Below are 19407 nucleotides of genomic sequence, written 5' to 3'. Positions count from 1 at the left end.
TACTAACACACATATAAGATAAAATGTGTAAATTATGTAGAGGAAACCATCTGAAAATGATACAGTAAAGTAGTGTTATATGGTGATCACATATGGAGTGTGGTTATAGATTACAAGAAAATAAAACTGCCACATAATCCTGATTTCCATGAATTTACAATTCAATACCTTATAACACCAAAGCAGTGTAGAAATATCTAATTATAGTCAGATTTCTTTGTACATTCCTAGACAGTATCATATATACACTCACGTCATCCTTCTCCTGAGGACATTTGATCTTTTCAACAAAATAATTGTTGCAACCTCATGATCTCCTCTCCTACTTGGTCATGACTGTCTGCAAATCAGAAAACCCTCTTTACAAGGGGAGGAGCAGCAGAAGGACCATAAATACAGAGCAAGTGTGTTGTCATCCCAAGTGACTGGGTCTTCTCTCCTGGGGAAGAGCACTGAGAAGCTTTCTGCAACCATGAAGTACCTCATCTTCCTAGCCCTAGTGGCTCTTGCACTCTCTGCTCCACCTAAAAAGCCTGGTGAGAATATTTTCTCTTGTAGAATGTATGAATAGATGTTTTTCTCATAGGTTAACCTATTTACCATCAAATTGTTATCATGAGGACCCTGTTATGTCCATAGTGCCTCTAAGGAAGTGCGTGGAGGCCCCTATGTCTCCTGTAGTATGAAACCATACTACTGCATCTACGAAGTTCTGAACAGACTTCGCTGGATGCCATATTGTAGTAGAACAATTTTATAAGGATCATTGAAGCATCATGTTCCTTACCTCCAGTCCTTGCTCAGGTAATAATTTCATCACCTGCTCAAGCATTAGTTCCATCACCTAAGCAATACTAAAAAAATTCTGAAAGCATGACCTGTTGGTGGGTCTTGAGGACTGGAGTTGAGAAACACTGCTCTATAGGATCTCAGCAAAACCGAGAAGTAGTACAGCCATATTCACAAGGCCTAAAGTTTACTCTTAAACTAGTAATGTTACAACCAATTAAATTAATCTTTAGAAACAAGGATATACCTAGTTTTGCACTGAATTGTGACATAATTTACTAAAATGTATTATGTTCTGATAGTATTACTTATGTAGAAGTTCAAGGGGCGTTTTCAACTTTGTGGAAAATATATTTGATTAGTTAAATGTATGTTTAGCTAAAAATCATGTTTCTAATTAATTTCCATTCAAAAATTGTCATTCTTTGACTTCTTATCACCTGTGTGTTGCACCTACAAATGCTGGATACAGGATGGGTCAACTGAGAATATATCTGTGAGCTCATTCTGACAGTACAATGGTATCGCTTATGACTCTTTTATCTGCTATTATTGAGTTCCTCTCATCTGATTAGTGACCACTGAAAACATCAAAGTTGAATGTGCAGTGTGTACTTGCATAACAATGAAATAGCCTCAAATACACACAATAAAGTAAAAAAAGGTCTTAGATGAAGGTTGATGTGTTTGAAGCCCAGTTTTGAAAAGGGAGACATACTGTTAGGTCTCGAGTTCCCGCTTCTGCACAGGGGGAAACTCGAGCCATCTCCGCTGCGGTCTCCCATTCTTATCCAGCCGCAGTGGAGTCTGCTCATCAGGGACGTCGTTCCCAGCGTCTTGCTCAGTCTCACTCTGTACAGAGAGTTACTGCTGCTTCTTCAGCTTCTGCCATTAAAGCCAGTGCTGGTCAGCAGCGAGCGGACTTCTCTGGGACTAAGTCCTTGTCTGCACACACTGAGCATGCCCAGGGCAAGATCTCCCGTTGGAGATCGAGGGTCATGTGCTCAGGCTCTGCAGCACATTCCATTGGTCCTCTTGGCAGGTCTTGGAAGGGCAAAGTTTCTGTGGCCACTTCCTGTGCTGCAACTATATAAACTGCACATGACCGCACGGCCATGCGCTAGTGTACAATTGTTAATGTGTGTATGTTGTGAGTGCAAGTCGTCCTTGGATACCCCTACCCTATTGAATGTCTGTTCGCGGAAGGTGTATGGTTGCTATCTAGCGCCCGACTTAGCCTACAGCACGAATCACACATTACAGCGTCCAGTTGCTGTGACCGCCAGTACGGCGCCGTGCACTTCCTCTGTGCTTTCCTTACCCAAGCCTGGGTGGTTAGTGGCGTTCGTCAGTGCGGCACCGCATGCACTCTTGTGCCTTAATATCGTTATTTAGTTTCCTTACACACCCAGTTGCGGTGTTATGCCAGCAAGGGTCTAATCGGACTTCAATCCTAGTTGGGGTTGAGTTCGCTGACTACTTGCTCGCGCTCTATGTGCGGTACCGCGGTCCTGTGACTCAACAGGATCGCTTCCTTCACGTTGGGTGAAGTTTAACCCACGTGTGTATACTTATGAGTACCGCCATATAGTCCGTCGTTACTTGGCAGCAGGTTCCATCTCTGCACTGTGGACCCCGGGCTGCGAACGCACCATACTCTATCTGTCTTAATATTTGGTGTGTTCCGCTAGCCCTAACATTACACTAGCGCCAGGGTCTGGCTAGTAATGACGGACAAACAGCAATCCTTGAGGTATATCCAGCAGCTGGAGGGTAGGTTGGCGGCTCTTGAGAGCGCAACCTCAGCTGTGGATGTTACCGCAGTAGCTGTACAGGCTGCTAGCGTGGCTGCAGCAACCCTGTCCATTGCCACCCCTGCTCCGACATTTTCTCGCCTCCCGCTGCCAGAAAAATTTTCTGGTGATAGCAAGTTTTGTAGGGGATTTGTGAGTCAGTGCTCTATTCACCTCGAGCTCCTGGCTGCACGTTTTCCCACAGAGCGGGCTAAGGTGGGATTTATTGTGTCTCTCTTGTCGGACAGGGCGTTGGAATGGGCTACGCCGCTGTGGGAGCGTGGTGATCATGTGGTGCAGAGTGCTCCGCTGTTTCTGAGCACTCTGAAACAGGTCTTTTTAGGACCTCAAGTCACCCATGATACTGCGCTCCAACTGCTGGCATTAACTCAGGGTGAGTCCTTGGTCAGTCATTTTGCCATCCAATTCCGCACTTTAGCTTCTGAGCTGGATTGGTCGGATAAAGCTCTTATCCCCATATTTTGGAGGGGCCTGGCTGACCACGTTAAGGACGCTCTGGCCACTAGGGAGATTCCTGCCACACTGGAGGAGTTAATAACTGTCTCCACTCGAATTGACCTCCGTTTTAACGAGCGGAGGTTAGAGCGAGCCCAGTGTAGGCAGAGGTTTCGGCTGGCTCCTACCTTCGCCAAACCTCTGGAATCTCCGGTCCTGGTTCCTGAGTCACATGAGGCCAGGGAAGTGTCACAAGCGGGATCTAAGTCCCGGACCGCTTGTGCACTCAGGGTCTGTCATGTTTGCCAGCAGTCAGGACATCTTGCCACCAGATGTCCCCAGCGGTCGAGGAAACGTCAGCGACTAGTGGTAGTAGGTGGAGGTACACTAGACACGGCGACGTTTGCCTCTAAATTGTCCTTTAAGGGGACAATTACTATAGGCTCATTCTCCCACTCGGTAGAGCTCTGCGTGGATTCTGGGGCGGAGGGCAATTTTATGTCTTCTGCCTTCGCCCAACGTCACGCAATACCCCTGGTTATGCTAGCTCAACCAGTAACGGTACGAGTGGTGAATGGGTCGGCACTGCCCTCACAGATAACACACCAGACCATCCCTTTTACTCTGTCCATGTCGCCATCTCATCAGGAGATTATATCTCTGCTCGTCATTCCTGAGGGAATTGATGAGGTCCTGTTGGGAATACCTTGGCTACGGTACCACTCTCCTCATATCGAGTGGTCCTCTGGCAGAATCCTGGGATGGGGCGAATCTTGTGGGGGTAGGTGTCAGAGGGAGTGCGTTCAGGTTGCTACTACAGAGGTACCCGCAGATCTTTCCTCTCTCCCCAAGCAGTATTGGTCTTATGTAGACGTGCTCTCCAAAAAGGCGGCGGAGATCCTTCCGCCCCATCGCCCCTATGACTGTCCTATTGATCTCTTGCCTGGTGCTGAGCCTCCCCGGGGTCGAGTCTATCCGCTATCTCTCCCGGAGACGGAGGCAATGTCACAGTACATCCAGGAAAATCTGGCAAGAGGATTCATTAGGAAGTCAGTGTCACCTGCTGGGGCAGGGTTCTTCTTCGTGCAGAAGAAGAATGGGGAATTGCGTCCATGCATAGACTACAGGGGTCTTAACGCCATCACCGTTAAGAACAAGTATCCTTTGCCCTTGATATCTGAGCTCTTCGATAGGCTTCGGGAAGCAAGGGTATTTACTAAACTAGATCTGCGGGGTGCTTACAACCTGATTCGCATCCGTGAGGGGGACGAATGGAAGACGGCTTTTAACACCAGGGATGGGCACTATGAATATCTGGTGATGCCCTTCGGGCTCTGTAATGCCCCAGCCGTTTTCCAAGACTTTGTGAACGATATCTTCCGGGATATGCTTTCCACCTCGGTCGTAGTCTATCTGGATGATATTCTCATCTACTCTCCAGATATTGACTCCCACCGGAGAGATGTTTCCAAAGTCTTCGACCTCCTACGGGCAAACTCCCTCTATGCCAAGTTGGAGAAGTGTATGTTTGAGCAGGAGTCCTTACCTTTCCTAGGCTACATCATCTCTGCCCAGGGATTGGCTATGGATCGTGCCAAACTACAGGCTGTGATGGACTGGCAGGAACCCCATTCTCTTAAAGCGGTGCAGCGCTTTATGGGGTTCATTAATTATTATCGCCAGTTCATTCCGCACTTCTCAACTTTGGTAGCTCCCTTGGTTGCCCTCACCAAGAAGGGGGCGAATCCCAAATTGTGGTCTGAGGAGGTCTCCAAGGCCTTTAACTCTATAAAGTCACACTTCGCTAGCGCTCCCATCCTACATCGCCCCGATGTTGATAAGCCATTTATCATGGAGGTGGATGCCTCTTCTGTTGGTGCTGGAGCAGTCCTCTTCCAAAAGGATGCTCAAGGTCGGAAGCATCCTTGCTTCTTTTTCTCCAAGACCTTCTCACCAGCAGAGAGGAATTATTCCATCGGGGACAGGGAGTTGCTAGCCATGAAGTTGGCTTTCTCGGAGTGGAGACATCTCTTGGAGGGTGCACGTTTTCCCTTCCAAGTCTTCACAGACCATAAAAATTTGGTGTACCTGCAGACAGCCCAGCGGTTGAATTCTTGCCAGGCCAGATGGTCCTTATTCTTCTCCCGGTTTCATTTCACCCTCCATTTTCTTTCTGGGGAGAAGAACATTCGGGCCGACGCTCTCTCTCGCTCCGTTGTGTCATCTGCGGAGGAGGAGGAGGAGCCTCGGCTTATTGTCCCCACCGAGAGCTTGAGAACTGTGGCCCCGGTTTCGCTAGAGTCTGTGCCCCCGGGCAAGACTTTTGTTCCATCCAAATTGCGACCGGAGGTTCTCTCTTGGGCACACTCGTCCACGGTGGGTGGACATTTTGGTACCAAAAGGACATCTGAGTTACTGGCGAGGACGTACTGGTGGCCGCATATGGCTCGTGATGTCGCAGAGTATGTTCGGGCGTGTGTCTCTTGCGCCAAGAACAAGACTCCTCGGCAACGGCCAGCTGGTTTGCTTTATCCTCTGCCGGTGGCGGACAGGCCCTGGGAGATGGTCGGGATGGACTTTGTGGTGGGCTTACCCAAGTCTCATAACTGCACCATTATCTGGGTGATCACCGACCATTTTTCCAAAATGGTGCACTTGGTGCCTCTTCCACGGCGACCTTCTGCACGGGCGTTGGCTGTCTTGTTCGTCAAGCATATCTTTCGCCTACACGGTATGCCAGACAAAATTGTTAGTGACTGGGGTCCCCAGTTTGCGTCTCGATTCTGGAGAGAGCTTTGTCGTCTACTCAGTATTGAGTTGAATCTCTCTTCGGCATATCATCCCGAGACGAATGGGTTGGTAGAGAGGGCCAACCAGACCTTGGTCACATATTTACGACATTTTGTTTTTGCCAGGCAGGATGACTGGGCATCCTTGCTACCGCGGGCAGAGTTTGCACTTAACAATGTCGTAGCCGACTCCACCGGTCAGACTCCATTCCTCCTAAATTACGGCCAGCATCCGCGTGTTCCTTTGCCCATGCCTGTGTCTTCTGCTGACTCCAGGGTGGCAGACTGGGCTGTGGAGGCACGGGACATTTGGGACCGCATGCAGGATGCCATTCGGGCCTCCAAGGAGAGAATGAGGTCCTCCGCCGATGTTCATCAGCGCCCCGCTCCGACCTTTGCTCCTGGCGACTTGGTGTGGCTCTCCGCCCGTAACATCAGGCTGCGAGTTGAGTCCACTAAGTTTGCTCCTCGCTACTTGGGTCCCTTCAAGGTTCTCGAACAGGTTAATCATGTGGTCTACCGTTTGGCTCTTCCTCCACGCTTGGGTATCACCGACACCTTTCATATGTCCCTCTTGAAACCCGTATACATGTCCCGGTTTTCCGAGTCATCTGCCGGGACATCGGGTTCGTCTACGGACGATTACGAGGTGAACGCTATTTTGGGGTGCAAGGTGGTACGCGGCAAAAAGTTCTATCTGGTGGATTGGAAAGGTTATGGCCCAGAGGACAGGTCATGGGAGCCTGCTGAAAACATTCGGGCCCCACAGCTCATTGCTGCCTTCGAGCGTAGCGAGGCCCAAGGAGGGGGGGCCCTAGGAGGGGGGGTAATGTTAGGTCTCGAGTTCCCGCTTCTGCACAGGGGGAATCTCGAGCCATCTCCGCTGCGGTCTCCCATTCTTATCCAGCCGCAGTGGAGTCTGCTCAGCAGGGACGTCGGTCCCAGCGTCTTGCTCAGTCTCACTCTGTACAGAGAGTTACTGCTGCTTCTTCAGCTTCTGCCATTAAAGTCAGTGCTGGTCAGCAGCGAGCGGACTTCTCTGGGACTAAGTCCTTGTCTGCACACACTGAGCATGCCCAGGGCAAGATCTCCCGTTGGAGATCGAGGGTCATGTGCTCAGGCTCTGCAGCACATTCCATTGGTCCTCTTGGCAGGTCTTGGAAGGGCAAAGTTTCTGTGGCCACTTCCTGTGCTGCAACTATATAAACTGCGCATGACCGCACGGCCATGCGCTAGTGTACAATTGTTAATGTGTGTATGTTGTGAGTGCAAGTCGTCCTTGGATACCCCTACCCTATTGAATGTCTGTTCGCGGAAGGTGTATGGTTGCTATCTAGCGCCCGACTTAGCCTACAGCACGAATCACACATTACAGCGTCCAGTTGCTGTGACCGCCAGTACGGCGCCGTGCACTTCCTCTGTGCTTTCCTTACCCAAGCCTGGGTGGTTAGTGGCGTTCGTCAGTGCGGCACCGCATGCACTCTTGTGCCTTAATATCGTTATTTAGTTTCTTTACACACCCTGTTGCGGTGTTATGCCAGCAAGGGTCTAATCGGACTTCAATCCTAGTTGGGGTTGAGTTCGCTGACTACTTGCTCGCGCTCTATGTGCGGTACCGCGGTCCTGTGACTCAACAGGATCGCTTCCTTCACGTTGGGTGAAGTTTAACCCACATGTGTATACTTATGAGTACCGCCATATAGTCCGTCGTTACTTGGCAGCAGGTTCCATCTCTGCACGGTGGACCCCGGGCTGCGAACGCACCATACTCTATCTGTCTTAATATTTGGTGCGTTCCGCTAGCCCTAACACATACAGAGCTAAAATATTGCCAGCATAGAACGAGTTGTCATGCAAAACTACAGAGTTGTTGCAATTCCACATGGCGCCAAAACATTTGTGATGCAATTACCTTTATCTTACATTATTTTCTTCAGAGGTTAATCAGAACAAATGATTAAGCAATTGTATGTTTTATATATTTAAATGTAAATTATAAGTGTCTTTTCTACATTATCATTGTACCGTTTCACCTATCACAGAAAAATATTTACATAACATTTTTTTTAACAGAAAAACTCCCTGGAGGTCCTAAACCTGCAAATCCACCTCCCAATGGCACTATCTATCCATTTGACCATCTTAATGTAACAGGACAACCCCCACATGTTAACCCTTCCAGCCCACCACATCCAAAAGATTCGGAAAATTCAGATGAACATACATTTGACCATCACAATGTAACAGGATTTGGTAACTCTTCCAAACCTAACCATTCAGAAGATTTAGATGACAATGACCATCCAAGTCATCCTAAACCTGCAGGAGGCCCAGCACCCACTGGCAAGCCACCAGCTAAGCCTGAGTCACATGACAAACCTGGACAGGTAAGTTGAGTAATAATTGATCAATGAGGTTTATGATGGACATACATCTTTTTGTTAATTGCACCGTTTTCTGGAAAAAGTTAGAGGTAAACAAAGATGCCTTCATTACAGCTTTCAAGAAGACCAACATTCATGTGTGCTTATGTTGTAATTACTACATAGCAAAACAGATTTTCCATTTAGAAGTCTTAAAATGGGGGATCACAGCTCATGTAGGAGCAGAAATTTCAGTCAAATTGGGTGTTTCTTAGCTTTTCAAAGAACATGAATGCCAAAGGGAATGTTCTATACCTAATTTGTGTGTGATATGTATTTATCTCTGCTAACATCTATTTCAGGCTCCTAAACCTACACCCAAACAACATGTGAATGGTGCTGAGACTCATCCTACAGGAGCTCCACCTGGAGATCGCACACCTGAAAGTGGTGCAATCAGAGCAACGCTCCCAGCTATCGTTGGTGGAGGCAAGCCGGGAGGACTTGAAGGCCAAAGTAAATTTTGATTATTCTTAATCTGGGACCTGCCAAATTTGAAATCTTTCTTCTTATTTTTTTTAATAGTGTATCAATGTTGTAAGATATTTGCTACATTTTTCTTAGTATCGAATCCAAGTTATTGTGCAGACACTGTGCTTACACAATTAATTTTTGAAATGTGTTGTTCATGGCTAAAAGTGTGAAGAAAAAAAATAGCTCACCCTTTCTGCTCCAAATAGCAAGGAAGTACAAAAGCCAATCCTCTGCCCAGAGTTAGTAGATCCAACTTCAGGAAAAAAATGGTCCAGCTTCCAGATCCAATTGCAAAAAATCGTTATTTTATTGTTAATCTATTAAAAAATATACACATTGCATATAATAAAATAACTACCAGGATTAAGAATGTTTGGCATTCGAAAAGCAAATGTTTCACAGAGGTCTCCCCTTTTATTTATTTCTTGCAAATTGTATATGTGTTTAATGAATCTAATTTATAATTGTCTAAGGGTCACTTCCGTCTTTCTGTCTGTCTGTCTGTCTGACTTTCTGTCACAGATATTCATTGGTCGCAGCCTCTGTCTGTCATGGAATCCAAGTCGCTGATTGGTCTCGCCAGCTGCCTGTCATGGCTGCTGCGACCAATCAGCGACGGCCACAGTCTGATTAGTCCCTCCCTACTCCCCTGCAGTCAGTGCCCGGCGCCCGCTCCATACTCCCCGCAGTTACCGCTCACACAGGGTTAATGCCAGCGGTAATGGACCGCGTTATGCCGTGGGTAACACACTCCGTTACTGCCGCTATTAACCCTGTATAACCAAGTTATTACTCTTGATGCTGCCTATGCAGCGTCAATAGTAAAAGGATCTAATGTTAAAAATATTAAAAAAATAAAAAATCATTATATACTCACCGTCCGCCGCCTTTCCCGCTCCTCTTGACACTCCGGTAACCGCTCCATGCAAGTGGCAGTTTCCAGTGGCAAGGATGGTATGTGACCGCGACCTCATTACAGGTCCTGCATGCCTGCGCGAGAAGGACCTGCCATGACGTCACGGTCATGTGACCGCAACGTCATGACGGGTCCTGCGCTACCAACCCTGGGACCGGAAGCTGCCGAGTGCACCGCACACAGGCGACATGACTACAAGGGCTCCTTCGGAAGGTGAGTATATGTTTATTTTTTAACCTGTGACATACGTAGCTGGGCAATATACTACATGACTGGCCAATATACTATGTGGCTGGGCAATATACTACGTGGCTCTGTGCTGTATACTACGTCGCTGTGCAATATACTACGTGGCACTATGCTGTATACTACATCACTGGGCAATATGCTACGTGGCTCTGTGCTGTATACTACGTCACTGGGCAATATACTACGTAACTGGGCAATATACTATGTGGCTGGGCAATAGACTACGTGACTAGGCAATATACTACATGGCTGGGCAATATACTACGTGGCTGGGCAATATACTACGTGACTAGGCAATATACTACGTGGCTGGGCAATATACTACGTGGCTGGGCAATATATTATGTGACTGGGCTATATACTACATGGCTGGGCAATATACTACATGGTTGGGCAACATACTACGTGACTGGGCAATGTACTACGTGGCTGGGCAATATACTACGTGGCTGGGCAATATACTACGTGACTGGGCAATATACTACGTGGCTGGGCAATATACTACATGGTTGGGCAATATACTACGTGGCTGGGCAATATATTATGTGACTGGGCAATATACTACATGGCTGGGCAATAGACTACGTGACTGGGCCATATACTACATGGCTGGGCAATATACTACATGGTTGGGCAATATACTACGTGACTGGGCAATATACTACGTGGCTGGGCAATATACTACGTGGCTGGGCAATATACTACGTGACTGGGCAATATACTACGTGGCTGGGCAATATACTACATGGTTGGGCAATATACTACGTGGCTGGGCAATATATTATGTGACTGGGCAATATACTACATGGCTGGGCAATAGACTACGTGACTGGGCCATATACTACATGGCTGGGCAATATACTACATGGTTGGGCAATATACTACGTGACTGGGCAATATACTACGTGGCTGGGCAATATACTACGTGGCTGGGCAATATACTACGTGACTGGGCAATATACTACCTGGCTGGGCAATATACTACATGGTTGGGCAATATACTACGTGGCTGGGCAATATACTACGTGGCTGGGCAATATACTACGTGGTTGGGCAATATACTACGTGGCTGGGCAATATACTACGTGGCTGGGCAATATACCAAGTGGCTGGGCAATATACTATGTGACTGGGCAATATACTACGTGGCTGGGCAATATACTACGTGGTTGGGCAATATACTACATGGCTGGGCAATATACTACGTCGCTGGGCAATATACTACGTGGACTGTGCAATATACTACGTGGACTGTGCAATATACTATGTGGACTGTGCAATATACTACGTGGACTGGGCAATATACTACGTGGACTGTGCAATATACTACGTGGACACGCATATTCTAGAATATCTGATGCGTTACAATCGGGCCACCATCTACAGTAGTTTACAATAAAATTACTAATTTATCTGCAGTTGGCTCTTGAATTTGTGGTTTAGGACTAGTGTTGAGCGATACCGTCCGATACTTGAAAGTATCGGTATCGGATAGTATCGGCCGATACCCGAAAAATATCGGATATCGCCGATACCGATATCCGATACCAATACAAGTCAATGGGACATCAAGTATCGGAAGGTATTCTCATGGTTCCCAGGGTCTGAAGGAGAGGAAACTCTCCTTCAGGCCCTGGGATCCATAGGGATATGTAAAATAAAGAATTAAAATAAAAAATATTGATATATTTACCTCTCCGGCGGCCCCTGAACTCAGCGCGGGTAACCGGCAGGCTTCTTTGTTCAAAATCAGCGCTTTTAGGACCTGAGAATCACGTCCCGGCTTCTGATTGGTCGCGGGCCGCCCATGTGACCGCCACGCGACCAATCACAAGCCGCGACGTCACCGCAAGCTATTAGCGCGCTCATTTTTGAAAAATGAGCGCGTTAATGACTTTCAAAGACGTAGCGGCTTGTGATTGGTCGCGTGGCCGCAACCAATCACAACCCGCTACGTCTTTGAAAGCCATTAACGCGCTCATTTTTAAAAATGAGCGTGTTAATAGCTTGCGGTGACGTCGCGGCTTGTGATTGGTCGCGGCCACGCGACCAATCACAAGCCGCTACGTCTTTGAAAGCCATTAACGCGCTCATTTTTAAAAATGAGCGCGTTAATAGCTTGCGGTGACGTCGCGGCTTGTGATTGGTCGCGTGGCCGCGACCAATCACAAGCCGCTACGTCTTTGAAAGTCATTAACGCGCTCATTTTTCAAAAATGAGCGCGCTAATAGCTTGCGGTGACGTCGCGGCTTGTGATTGGTCGCGTGGCGGTCACATGGGCGGCCCGCGACCAATCAGAAGCCGGGACGTGATTCTCAGGTCCTAAAAGCGCTGATTTTGAACAACGAAGCCTGCCGGTTACCCGCGGACTCACCAGGGGCCGCCGGAGAGGTAAATATATCAATATTTTTTATTTTAATTCTTTATTTTACACATCTCTATGTATCCGATACCGATACCCGATACCACAAAAGTATCGGATCTCGGTATCGGAATTCCGATACCGCAAGTATCGGCTGATACCCGATACTTGCGGTATCGGAATGCTCAACACTATTTAGGACTGCTCTATAAATGCAGGTTTTGAGAATAAAGTTGTAGGTATTGAAAGGAGTACCTTAAAATTGCAAAAAATGTCCAAAAATTAAATGGGATCAGATCTCACGTGATAAAAGCTCTGTTGCTCCCCACCAGCTTCTGCATACAGTAGATCCTTGCAGCGATTAGGTGCCCTCTGCCCACTTGACTTCTGCAGCCCATTGTAGATTGCTGTAGTCACGTGGGTAAATGGCATGCAGTCATTGCACTGCATTGGTTCTTATGTTAGCTTACCATCATTCCTCCCTTTTCACATTTTTTGTGCATTCTGGGCCCCTAAATGTCTTAAGGCCACATTCACACTTTCAGTATTTTACATCAGTATTTGTAGCCAAAACCAGGAGAGGAACAATCAGAGGAAAAGTATAATATAAACATATCCCCACTTCTGTATTTTTCACCCACTCCTGGTTTGGCTTTCAAATAGGCATACTATAATAAAGTCATTAATATGACAGTAAGTATAAAATATATAGTTAAAAAACATATAGTTAAAGAAGGCTGAAACAAATAAACAAATATCTGTAAAAATACAAAATCATTCAAAAATGATTTAATAATAAGGACACAACAAAGAATGTTAAAAAAAAATGCTTGATATAGATTTATGCATGCAGAAATGAAAAAAAAAATCTATGTGATCCTAAAGTAGAGATCCTAAAATATTCAATCACATTAAATCTAATGGAGGAAATTTGTATTAAGACAGAATTATAAGAATTATCACAGGATAATTATTCTTGTTGCAAAGTCAGAAATTTTCTAACTTATTAATGAGTAATTTTAGTAACATTTTATATGTCCAGACTTTTCTAACAATTCTACTGTATGTTATTATGTTTTGCAGGAGGCTGAGAAGAACCACTTCAGCATTTCTGATGGTTTAAAATGTCTCCATAACTGGATTAGTAATTGTTAGCAAGGCAAGAAAATAAAAATATATGTATAAAAAAAAAAGTTTCCATGAAGTTTTATTTTTTTATATGAAATTTGTATGAGGTTGAATAATTTTTTATTAATCCCAATAGAGAAATGAATTAAAAAGGCAGTGCTGAAAAAAATAAACATAAACTATGGACAGGTATGATATCGTTTGGGTAAAAAGAAGTCATGTTTTTGTAACCTATACAATCCATTTTGAATGGTAAATTTGAAAAGTAAATCCATCTACACCTTTATACCTTCTATGTGTTTCTGCATTCCTGAGTAATTAGAATTTTATTCAGATGAAAATGAGATAACATGGATACCTAAGCTACTGCAATAGGGTAAGCGACATAGCGAATCAGAAAAACTATACTACATTTCTACTTGGAGACATTTGCTAAAATTGTTATACCTACTACATATTGCAATAGGATTCTGGAGATGGGAATATCTATTTAAGTGTACTGGGCATAATTGAGCACATCTTCATCCTCTGCCTCCCAGATTGTTTACTGCCTATCATCAGCCTTTTAATCAGACTGATATCACATAAATAGAGCTATCAAACATGCTCAATATTCTTGTAGCAGGACATGACAAAGGTGTCACAGACTACAATAAAGGACAGTAAAAACTACACCATTGACTAGTCTTCCCAGTCTGCAACTTGTGTGCAAAAGTCATTGTAGATCCATGACATGTTCATCTTGATGAAAGCTAGGTTGTCTACACTTTGAGGGGATAGCCTGATGCGCTTATCCATCAAGATACCACCAGCAGCACTGATGACGTGTTCTAAGAGAACGCTGTATGCCGTGCAGGCAATATCTCCAAGGCAAGACAGATGAGCTGCAGAGGTTGGAAAGTTGTGAAAATTAAGGACAATTGGGGTGCCACCTCTGAGGATTCTGCTCTGTGCGATGTTAAGGTGGAGGAAGAGGAGGAGAGGCCACTTGATGCAGCTCTTGCCATCTACTGGAACACATGTTCTTTCTGGCCCTCATCTACAAGTCATACTACTGTGTAGCTGCCAAAGAAAGAAAGTAGCCCATCGAGTAACAGATGTTGTTAGCTGTTTTTGGATGGGATGAGTCGGTGTTTGCTCAGTGGAGCTTTCAGTAAAGGTACCGTCACGCTAAGCGACGCTGCAGCGATACCGACAACGATGTCGATCGCTGCAGCGTCGCTGTTTGGTCACTGTAGAGCTGTTACATAGACAGCTCTCCAGCGACCAACGATCCCGAAGTCCCTGGGTAGCCATGGTAAACATTGGGTTACTAAGCGCAGGGCCGCGCTTAGTAACCCGATGTTTACCCTGGTTACCGTTGTAAATGTAAAAAAACAAACACTGCATACTTACATTCCCGGTGTCTGGTCAGGTCCCTCGCCTTCAGCTTTCAGCACTGACTGAGCGCCGGCCGTAAAGTACAGCGGTGACTTCACCGCTGTGCTGTGCTTTACGGCTGGCCGGCGCTCACCAGTCAGTGCGGGAAGCTGAAGGCGAGGGACATGACAGACACCGGAATGTAAGTATGTAGTGTTTGTTTTTTTACATTTACAACGGTAACCAGGGTAAACATCGCGTTACTAAGCGCGGCCCTGCGCTTAGTAACCCGATGTTTACCCTGGTTACCAGTGACGACATCGCTGAATCGGCGTCACACACGTCGATTCAGCGATGTCAGCGGGAGATCCAGCGACAAAATAAAGTGCTGGATTTTCACCAGCGACCAACGATCTCCCAGCAGGGGCCTGATCGTTGGTCGCTGTCACACATAACGATTTAGTTAACGATATCGTTGCTACGTCACAAAAAGCAACAATATCGTTAACGATATCGCTATGTGTGACGGTACCTTTACATTACTACCTAACCCACGGTACATCTTGAACACCAAGCCTATTCCCCCTTCCAACACAACCTCACTTTTTCCCAGTCATGTTGGATATACCCTTCCCCTCTTTTAACCAGCTGTTTTACAAACCTAGGCCCAAGACCTGCCATCACCTGTCATTAAATTATCAGTATTTATTTGTTGAGATAATCTGTCTGAACCACATTATTATCAGAAAGGATTCAGCTTCTGAAATGTAACCTGGTGTCTGGCCATCAGTATAATAACAAACAATTTAGATTCTGAAATGTGACCTGGTGTATGGCCCACACTGTTAGCACAAACTATTTAGATTCTGAAAATGCTGCCTGGTGTCTGGCCGACAGTATAAGCACAAACAATTTAGATTCTGAAATATGTCCTGATGTCTGGCCCACCCAATTAACACAAGCGATTTAGATGCTGGAAGGTTGATTTCACACAGGATCCTATCTATCTATTGACTACTTGTAGCAGCAGCAGGAGCAGCCTCTCTGCACGTTTACATTGACAAAATGGAGCTGAAAAACAACGTGACCACTTTTTATATGGAGAGGGACATGTGACTTTGGCAGCCAATTACAGAAACCCTTGTGTGTGGATTTTGTGGATGGTTTCTGCGCTCTAATTGGCTGATAATAATAATAATAATAATCTTTATTTTTATATAGCGCTAAGATATTCCGCAGCACTTTACAGGTTGCACACATTATCATCACTGTCCCCGTTGGGGCTCACAATCTAAATTCCTTATCAGTATGTCTTTGGAATGTGGGAGGAAACCGGAGTACCCGGAGGAAACCCATGCAAACACGGAGAGAACATACAAACTCTTTGCAGATGTCGTCCTTGGTGGGGTTTGAATCCAGGACTCCAGCGCTGCAAGGCTGCTGTGCTAACCACTGCGCCGGAATCTCCATACAGTAAGTAAATTAAATAAAATTAAAAATAGAGTCCGCTGCTACTCTGACCTTTCCTCGCCCCCTCCCCTTATCAAACACATTCTCTCCGCTCATCATCCAGCACCACTATCCTAGCCAAAGTCCTAACAAAAGCATTAGGACTCTTTCGCACGTCATGATATTTCCAGTACTGGAAAAAACAGTACCGGAGATATTAGTGTCTCAGTGTTTAATACTTGTGGCATACGTGTGGCAGCCATGTGCCCTATGAGTATCACATGTACTGGTGCCTAGGAATCAGTGGTACTTATCGTGCAATTCCCCGGCGCCAGGTGCTGAGACAGGTCACATCACTGTCCCCAGCTCACGCTATGAGCAGCGCTATCAGGGGAGAATGTTGAGAGCTGTATTCAACTGTTAACAATGAGAGAAGGCAGTGGCTGATGGGAATATTTTTCAGCCACCGCCTGTGATATAAATTAATTAATAGTGTTTTAAAAATTTACGTGGTTTCCCCTGTATTTTTAATAACGAGCCAGGCAAAACTGGCAGCTGCGGACTGCAATCCTCAACTGTCAGCTTTAGCAAGGTTTGTTATCAAGAATAGAGGGGTACCATGCTTTTTTTTAAATTATTTAAATAAACACCTCTCCATTACAATACTCTGGGCTTTATGTCAACTAACAATACAAAGATTATATCAAACCTCTCAAGTATCACCGCACTTGCCTTCGCACCAGGGTAAGTGGGAAGAGCAGAGCAAAGGACCAGAATTACAGCATTTAATAGAAGCGCCTTTTCTGGGGCAGCTGTGGGCCGCTATTTTTAGGCAGAGGGAGCCAATATCCATGGCTCCTTACCAGTCTGAGAAAACCAGCTCCCAGCTGTTAGTTTTAGCTTTACTGGTTGTCAAAAAAGGTTTTTTTTTATTATTTATTTAATAAAAAATTATGGGTGGTGACCCCTCTATTGTTGATAATCTGCCTTGCTAACACTGAGGTTTTTTCTTTCTTGGCTGGTTATCAAAAAATACTTATTTATAGCACTGGCAGTACTCCCATCGACCGCCGCCTGCTCTTGCTGTTAACAGTTGAATACAAATCTCAACATTCTCCCCAGCTACGGCTGATCGCAGAGCAAGCAGGGGACACCAATATGAACTGTACTCAGCATTCAGCGCCAGGGAACAGCACGAAAAGTAACGCTGATCCCCAGGCAAATCATGCGTGTGGCATTAGTGTGCACGTGTGCGTGATGTTTTGTGACCTGTGTTGCTACTGGAAACACTGATGTCCGAAAGAGTCCTTAGTGGAAACTTGAACATTTACCGAGCTTTGGACAAATTTTTGCGATTTTTAGGAAAAATGCCTGGCAATCTGAACACAAATCAGACCGTGCAATTTGAGATTGGCGAACGTTTTTCAAACAAGTTTGCTCATCTCTTCTCATGGACATACATACAAAAAACTCTCAGCCTATTTGGAAGCCATATATGAGAGATTCCTGAGACATAGAAAAATCAGCTACTGTACTTCGGGATTAGTGCAAAACTTACGGAGGGCTGTAGTGCTCATTGACACTCAGTGAATGCTCAAAGCCACTAACATAAACACAAACACAAACACAGCCCTAGAACAGTGTACTGCCCATCCAAAATGTCCACAGTAGTTGATCCAATCGTACAGAGACTGCCCCAAATCTGCACTATGCAGATAGGCTCTGTACTAGACATACAGATAATACAGTTAATGCTTATTATCTTATTACTCCATTATTCTACTCTCATACAAACATAAAATCACAAAAATCACGGGTGATGTCAGTTTCTGAATTGTGATTTTTAAAGCCTTACTTAGAGTTATCAAGAGAATTTGAGAGATTAAAAACACAAAAACTATGAGTAAGAGTAAAGTCTTCTAACATTGCCACAGCTGGAATTTGATTTTTCTATCTCTCAGGAATCTCTCATATATGGCTTCCAAATAGGCTGGTTACCACGTCACCTCTGTAACGAGGGTTTCATGTCCCCATGTAAGACATGGAGTTAGATGATCACATTGGGGAATGAATTGCAGGTCTTCTTTAGAGGTGATGTGATTTGTGTCCCATATTAAATGGATTTAGTTTCCTCTGAGGCAGAAGAGGTTAATGACCCTCTCTATGCTGGTCAAAAAATGCAGCTCCATTTCAGCTGCTTCTGATCTGGTCATTACCTCTTCCTATAAAAACTGGCCAGATCTTCTTGACCCTGCCGGTAAGGGCCCCAGTTCCAGGGACAGGTTGAGGCCAAGACTCTTATAGCTGTTTTTCTCTGACCCAAAGTCACATTCCCATATCATCAGTGAGGCCGAATTAAGAGATTAGGACAATGAAGAAACTGGTCAAAGGAGCGCAAAGAACACAAGGCCAAGGTAGTAATTTCTTAAGCCCACAACGCGTTTCGACAGTAAACTGTCTTCATCAAGTGGCAATTTAGAGACTAGGCCCCCTAAAATCATGAGTGCTCCTAGAAAAAATGCACTGTTGTAGTGAGCAAAACAATTTTGCTTGATTATTCTGTGAATGCATCTTTTTATACCATATACAGACAATGTAATTCTCATTTAGAAATCTCCACCCTGCCGCCCCCTCTATAAACAGGTCATGATAAATTTAATTTATTTATTTACACAGTTTTTGCAGAACCTTAAAACATTGCACATGAGATAAGAAAGTATTAGTTCAAGTATGAAAACTTGAATACAAGACTATAAGGCTAGTAGACTCTAAACAAAATGTAGAACAGAGAGGAAAATATTAATCCTTCTATATGCCCCAGAATCTTTTATTTCTTGGTATAATGCCCATACTGTTACCTTCTATAAAATGGTTAGGGTATGTGCACACGTTCATTAATTGGAAGCGCTTTGGACACAGCACATGTCAGTGCTGCCGGCTTTTGAACGCAGGTGAATCCGGATGTGTTCACTGAACCGTGCAGATTCACCGCGTCCAATACATTATCTCTGGAAGCATAATGGGAATGGGATTTCTTGAAATCCCTTCCACTATGCTGTAAAATCTGGACGCTGCGAGTGGACGCTGCACAATTACTGATCGTGTGCACATAGCCTGAAAATTGATGCCTATACACCCAAATGCAAACATTAAGATACCTCTTTCTCGTTAAAAGAGTAGATTTACCAATTAAAGTTTGTTGTTTCTTGTATTTGCACAT

The 19407-nt window shown here is 45.2% G+C and overlaps 1 protein-coding gene across 1 annotated transcript; it reads left to right on the top strand.

The window, feature by feature from the left end:
- The first annotated feature begins 396 nt into the window (after positions 1-396).
- LOC138667798 (basic salivary proline-rich protein 1-like) lies at positions 397-13444 on the top strand. The gene is made up of 4 exons (XM_069755890.1): positions 397-536; positions 7901-8214; positions 8553-8706; positions 13335-13444. Exons 1-4 carry the CDS (start codon positions 473-475, stop codon positions 13340-13342), a joined length of 540 nt encoding a protein of 179 aa, XP_069611991.1. The 5' UTR covers positions 397-472; the 3' UTR covers positions 13343-13444.
- Positions 13445-19407: the final 5963 nt, after the last annotated feature.

Source organism: Ranitomeya imitator, chromosome 2, assembly GCF_032444005.1.
Source record: "Ranitomeya imitator isolate aRanImi1 chromosome 2, aRanImi1.pri, whole genome shotgun sequence".
Taxonomy (NCBI): domain Eukaryota; kingdom Metazoa; phylum Chordata; class Amphibia; order Anura; family Dendrobatidae; genus Ranitomeya; species Ranitomeya imitator.
Note: the sequence above shows the minus strand (reverse complement) of the source record. Positions and strands in the feature narration are given on the sequence as shown.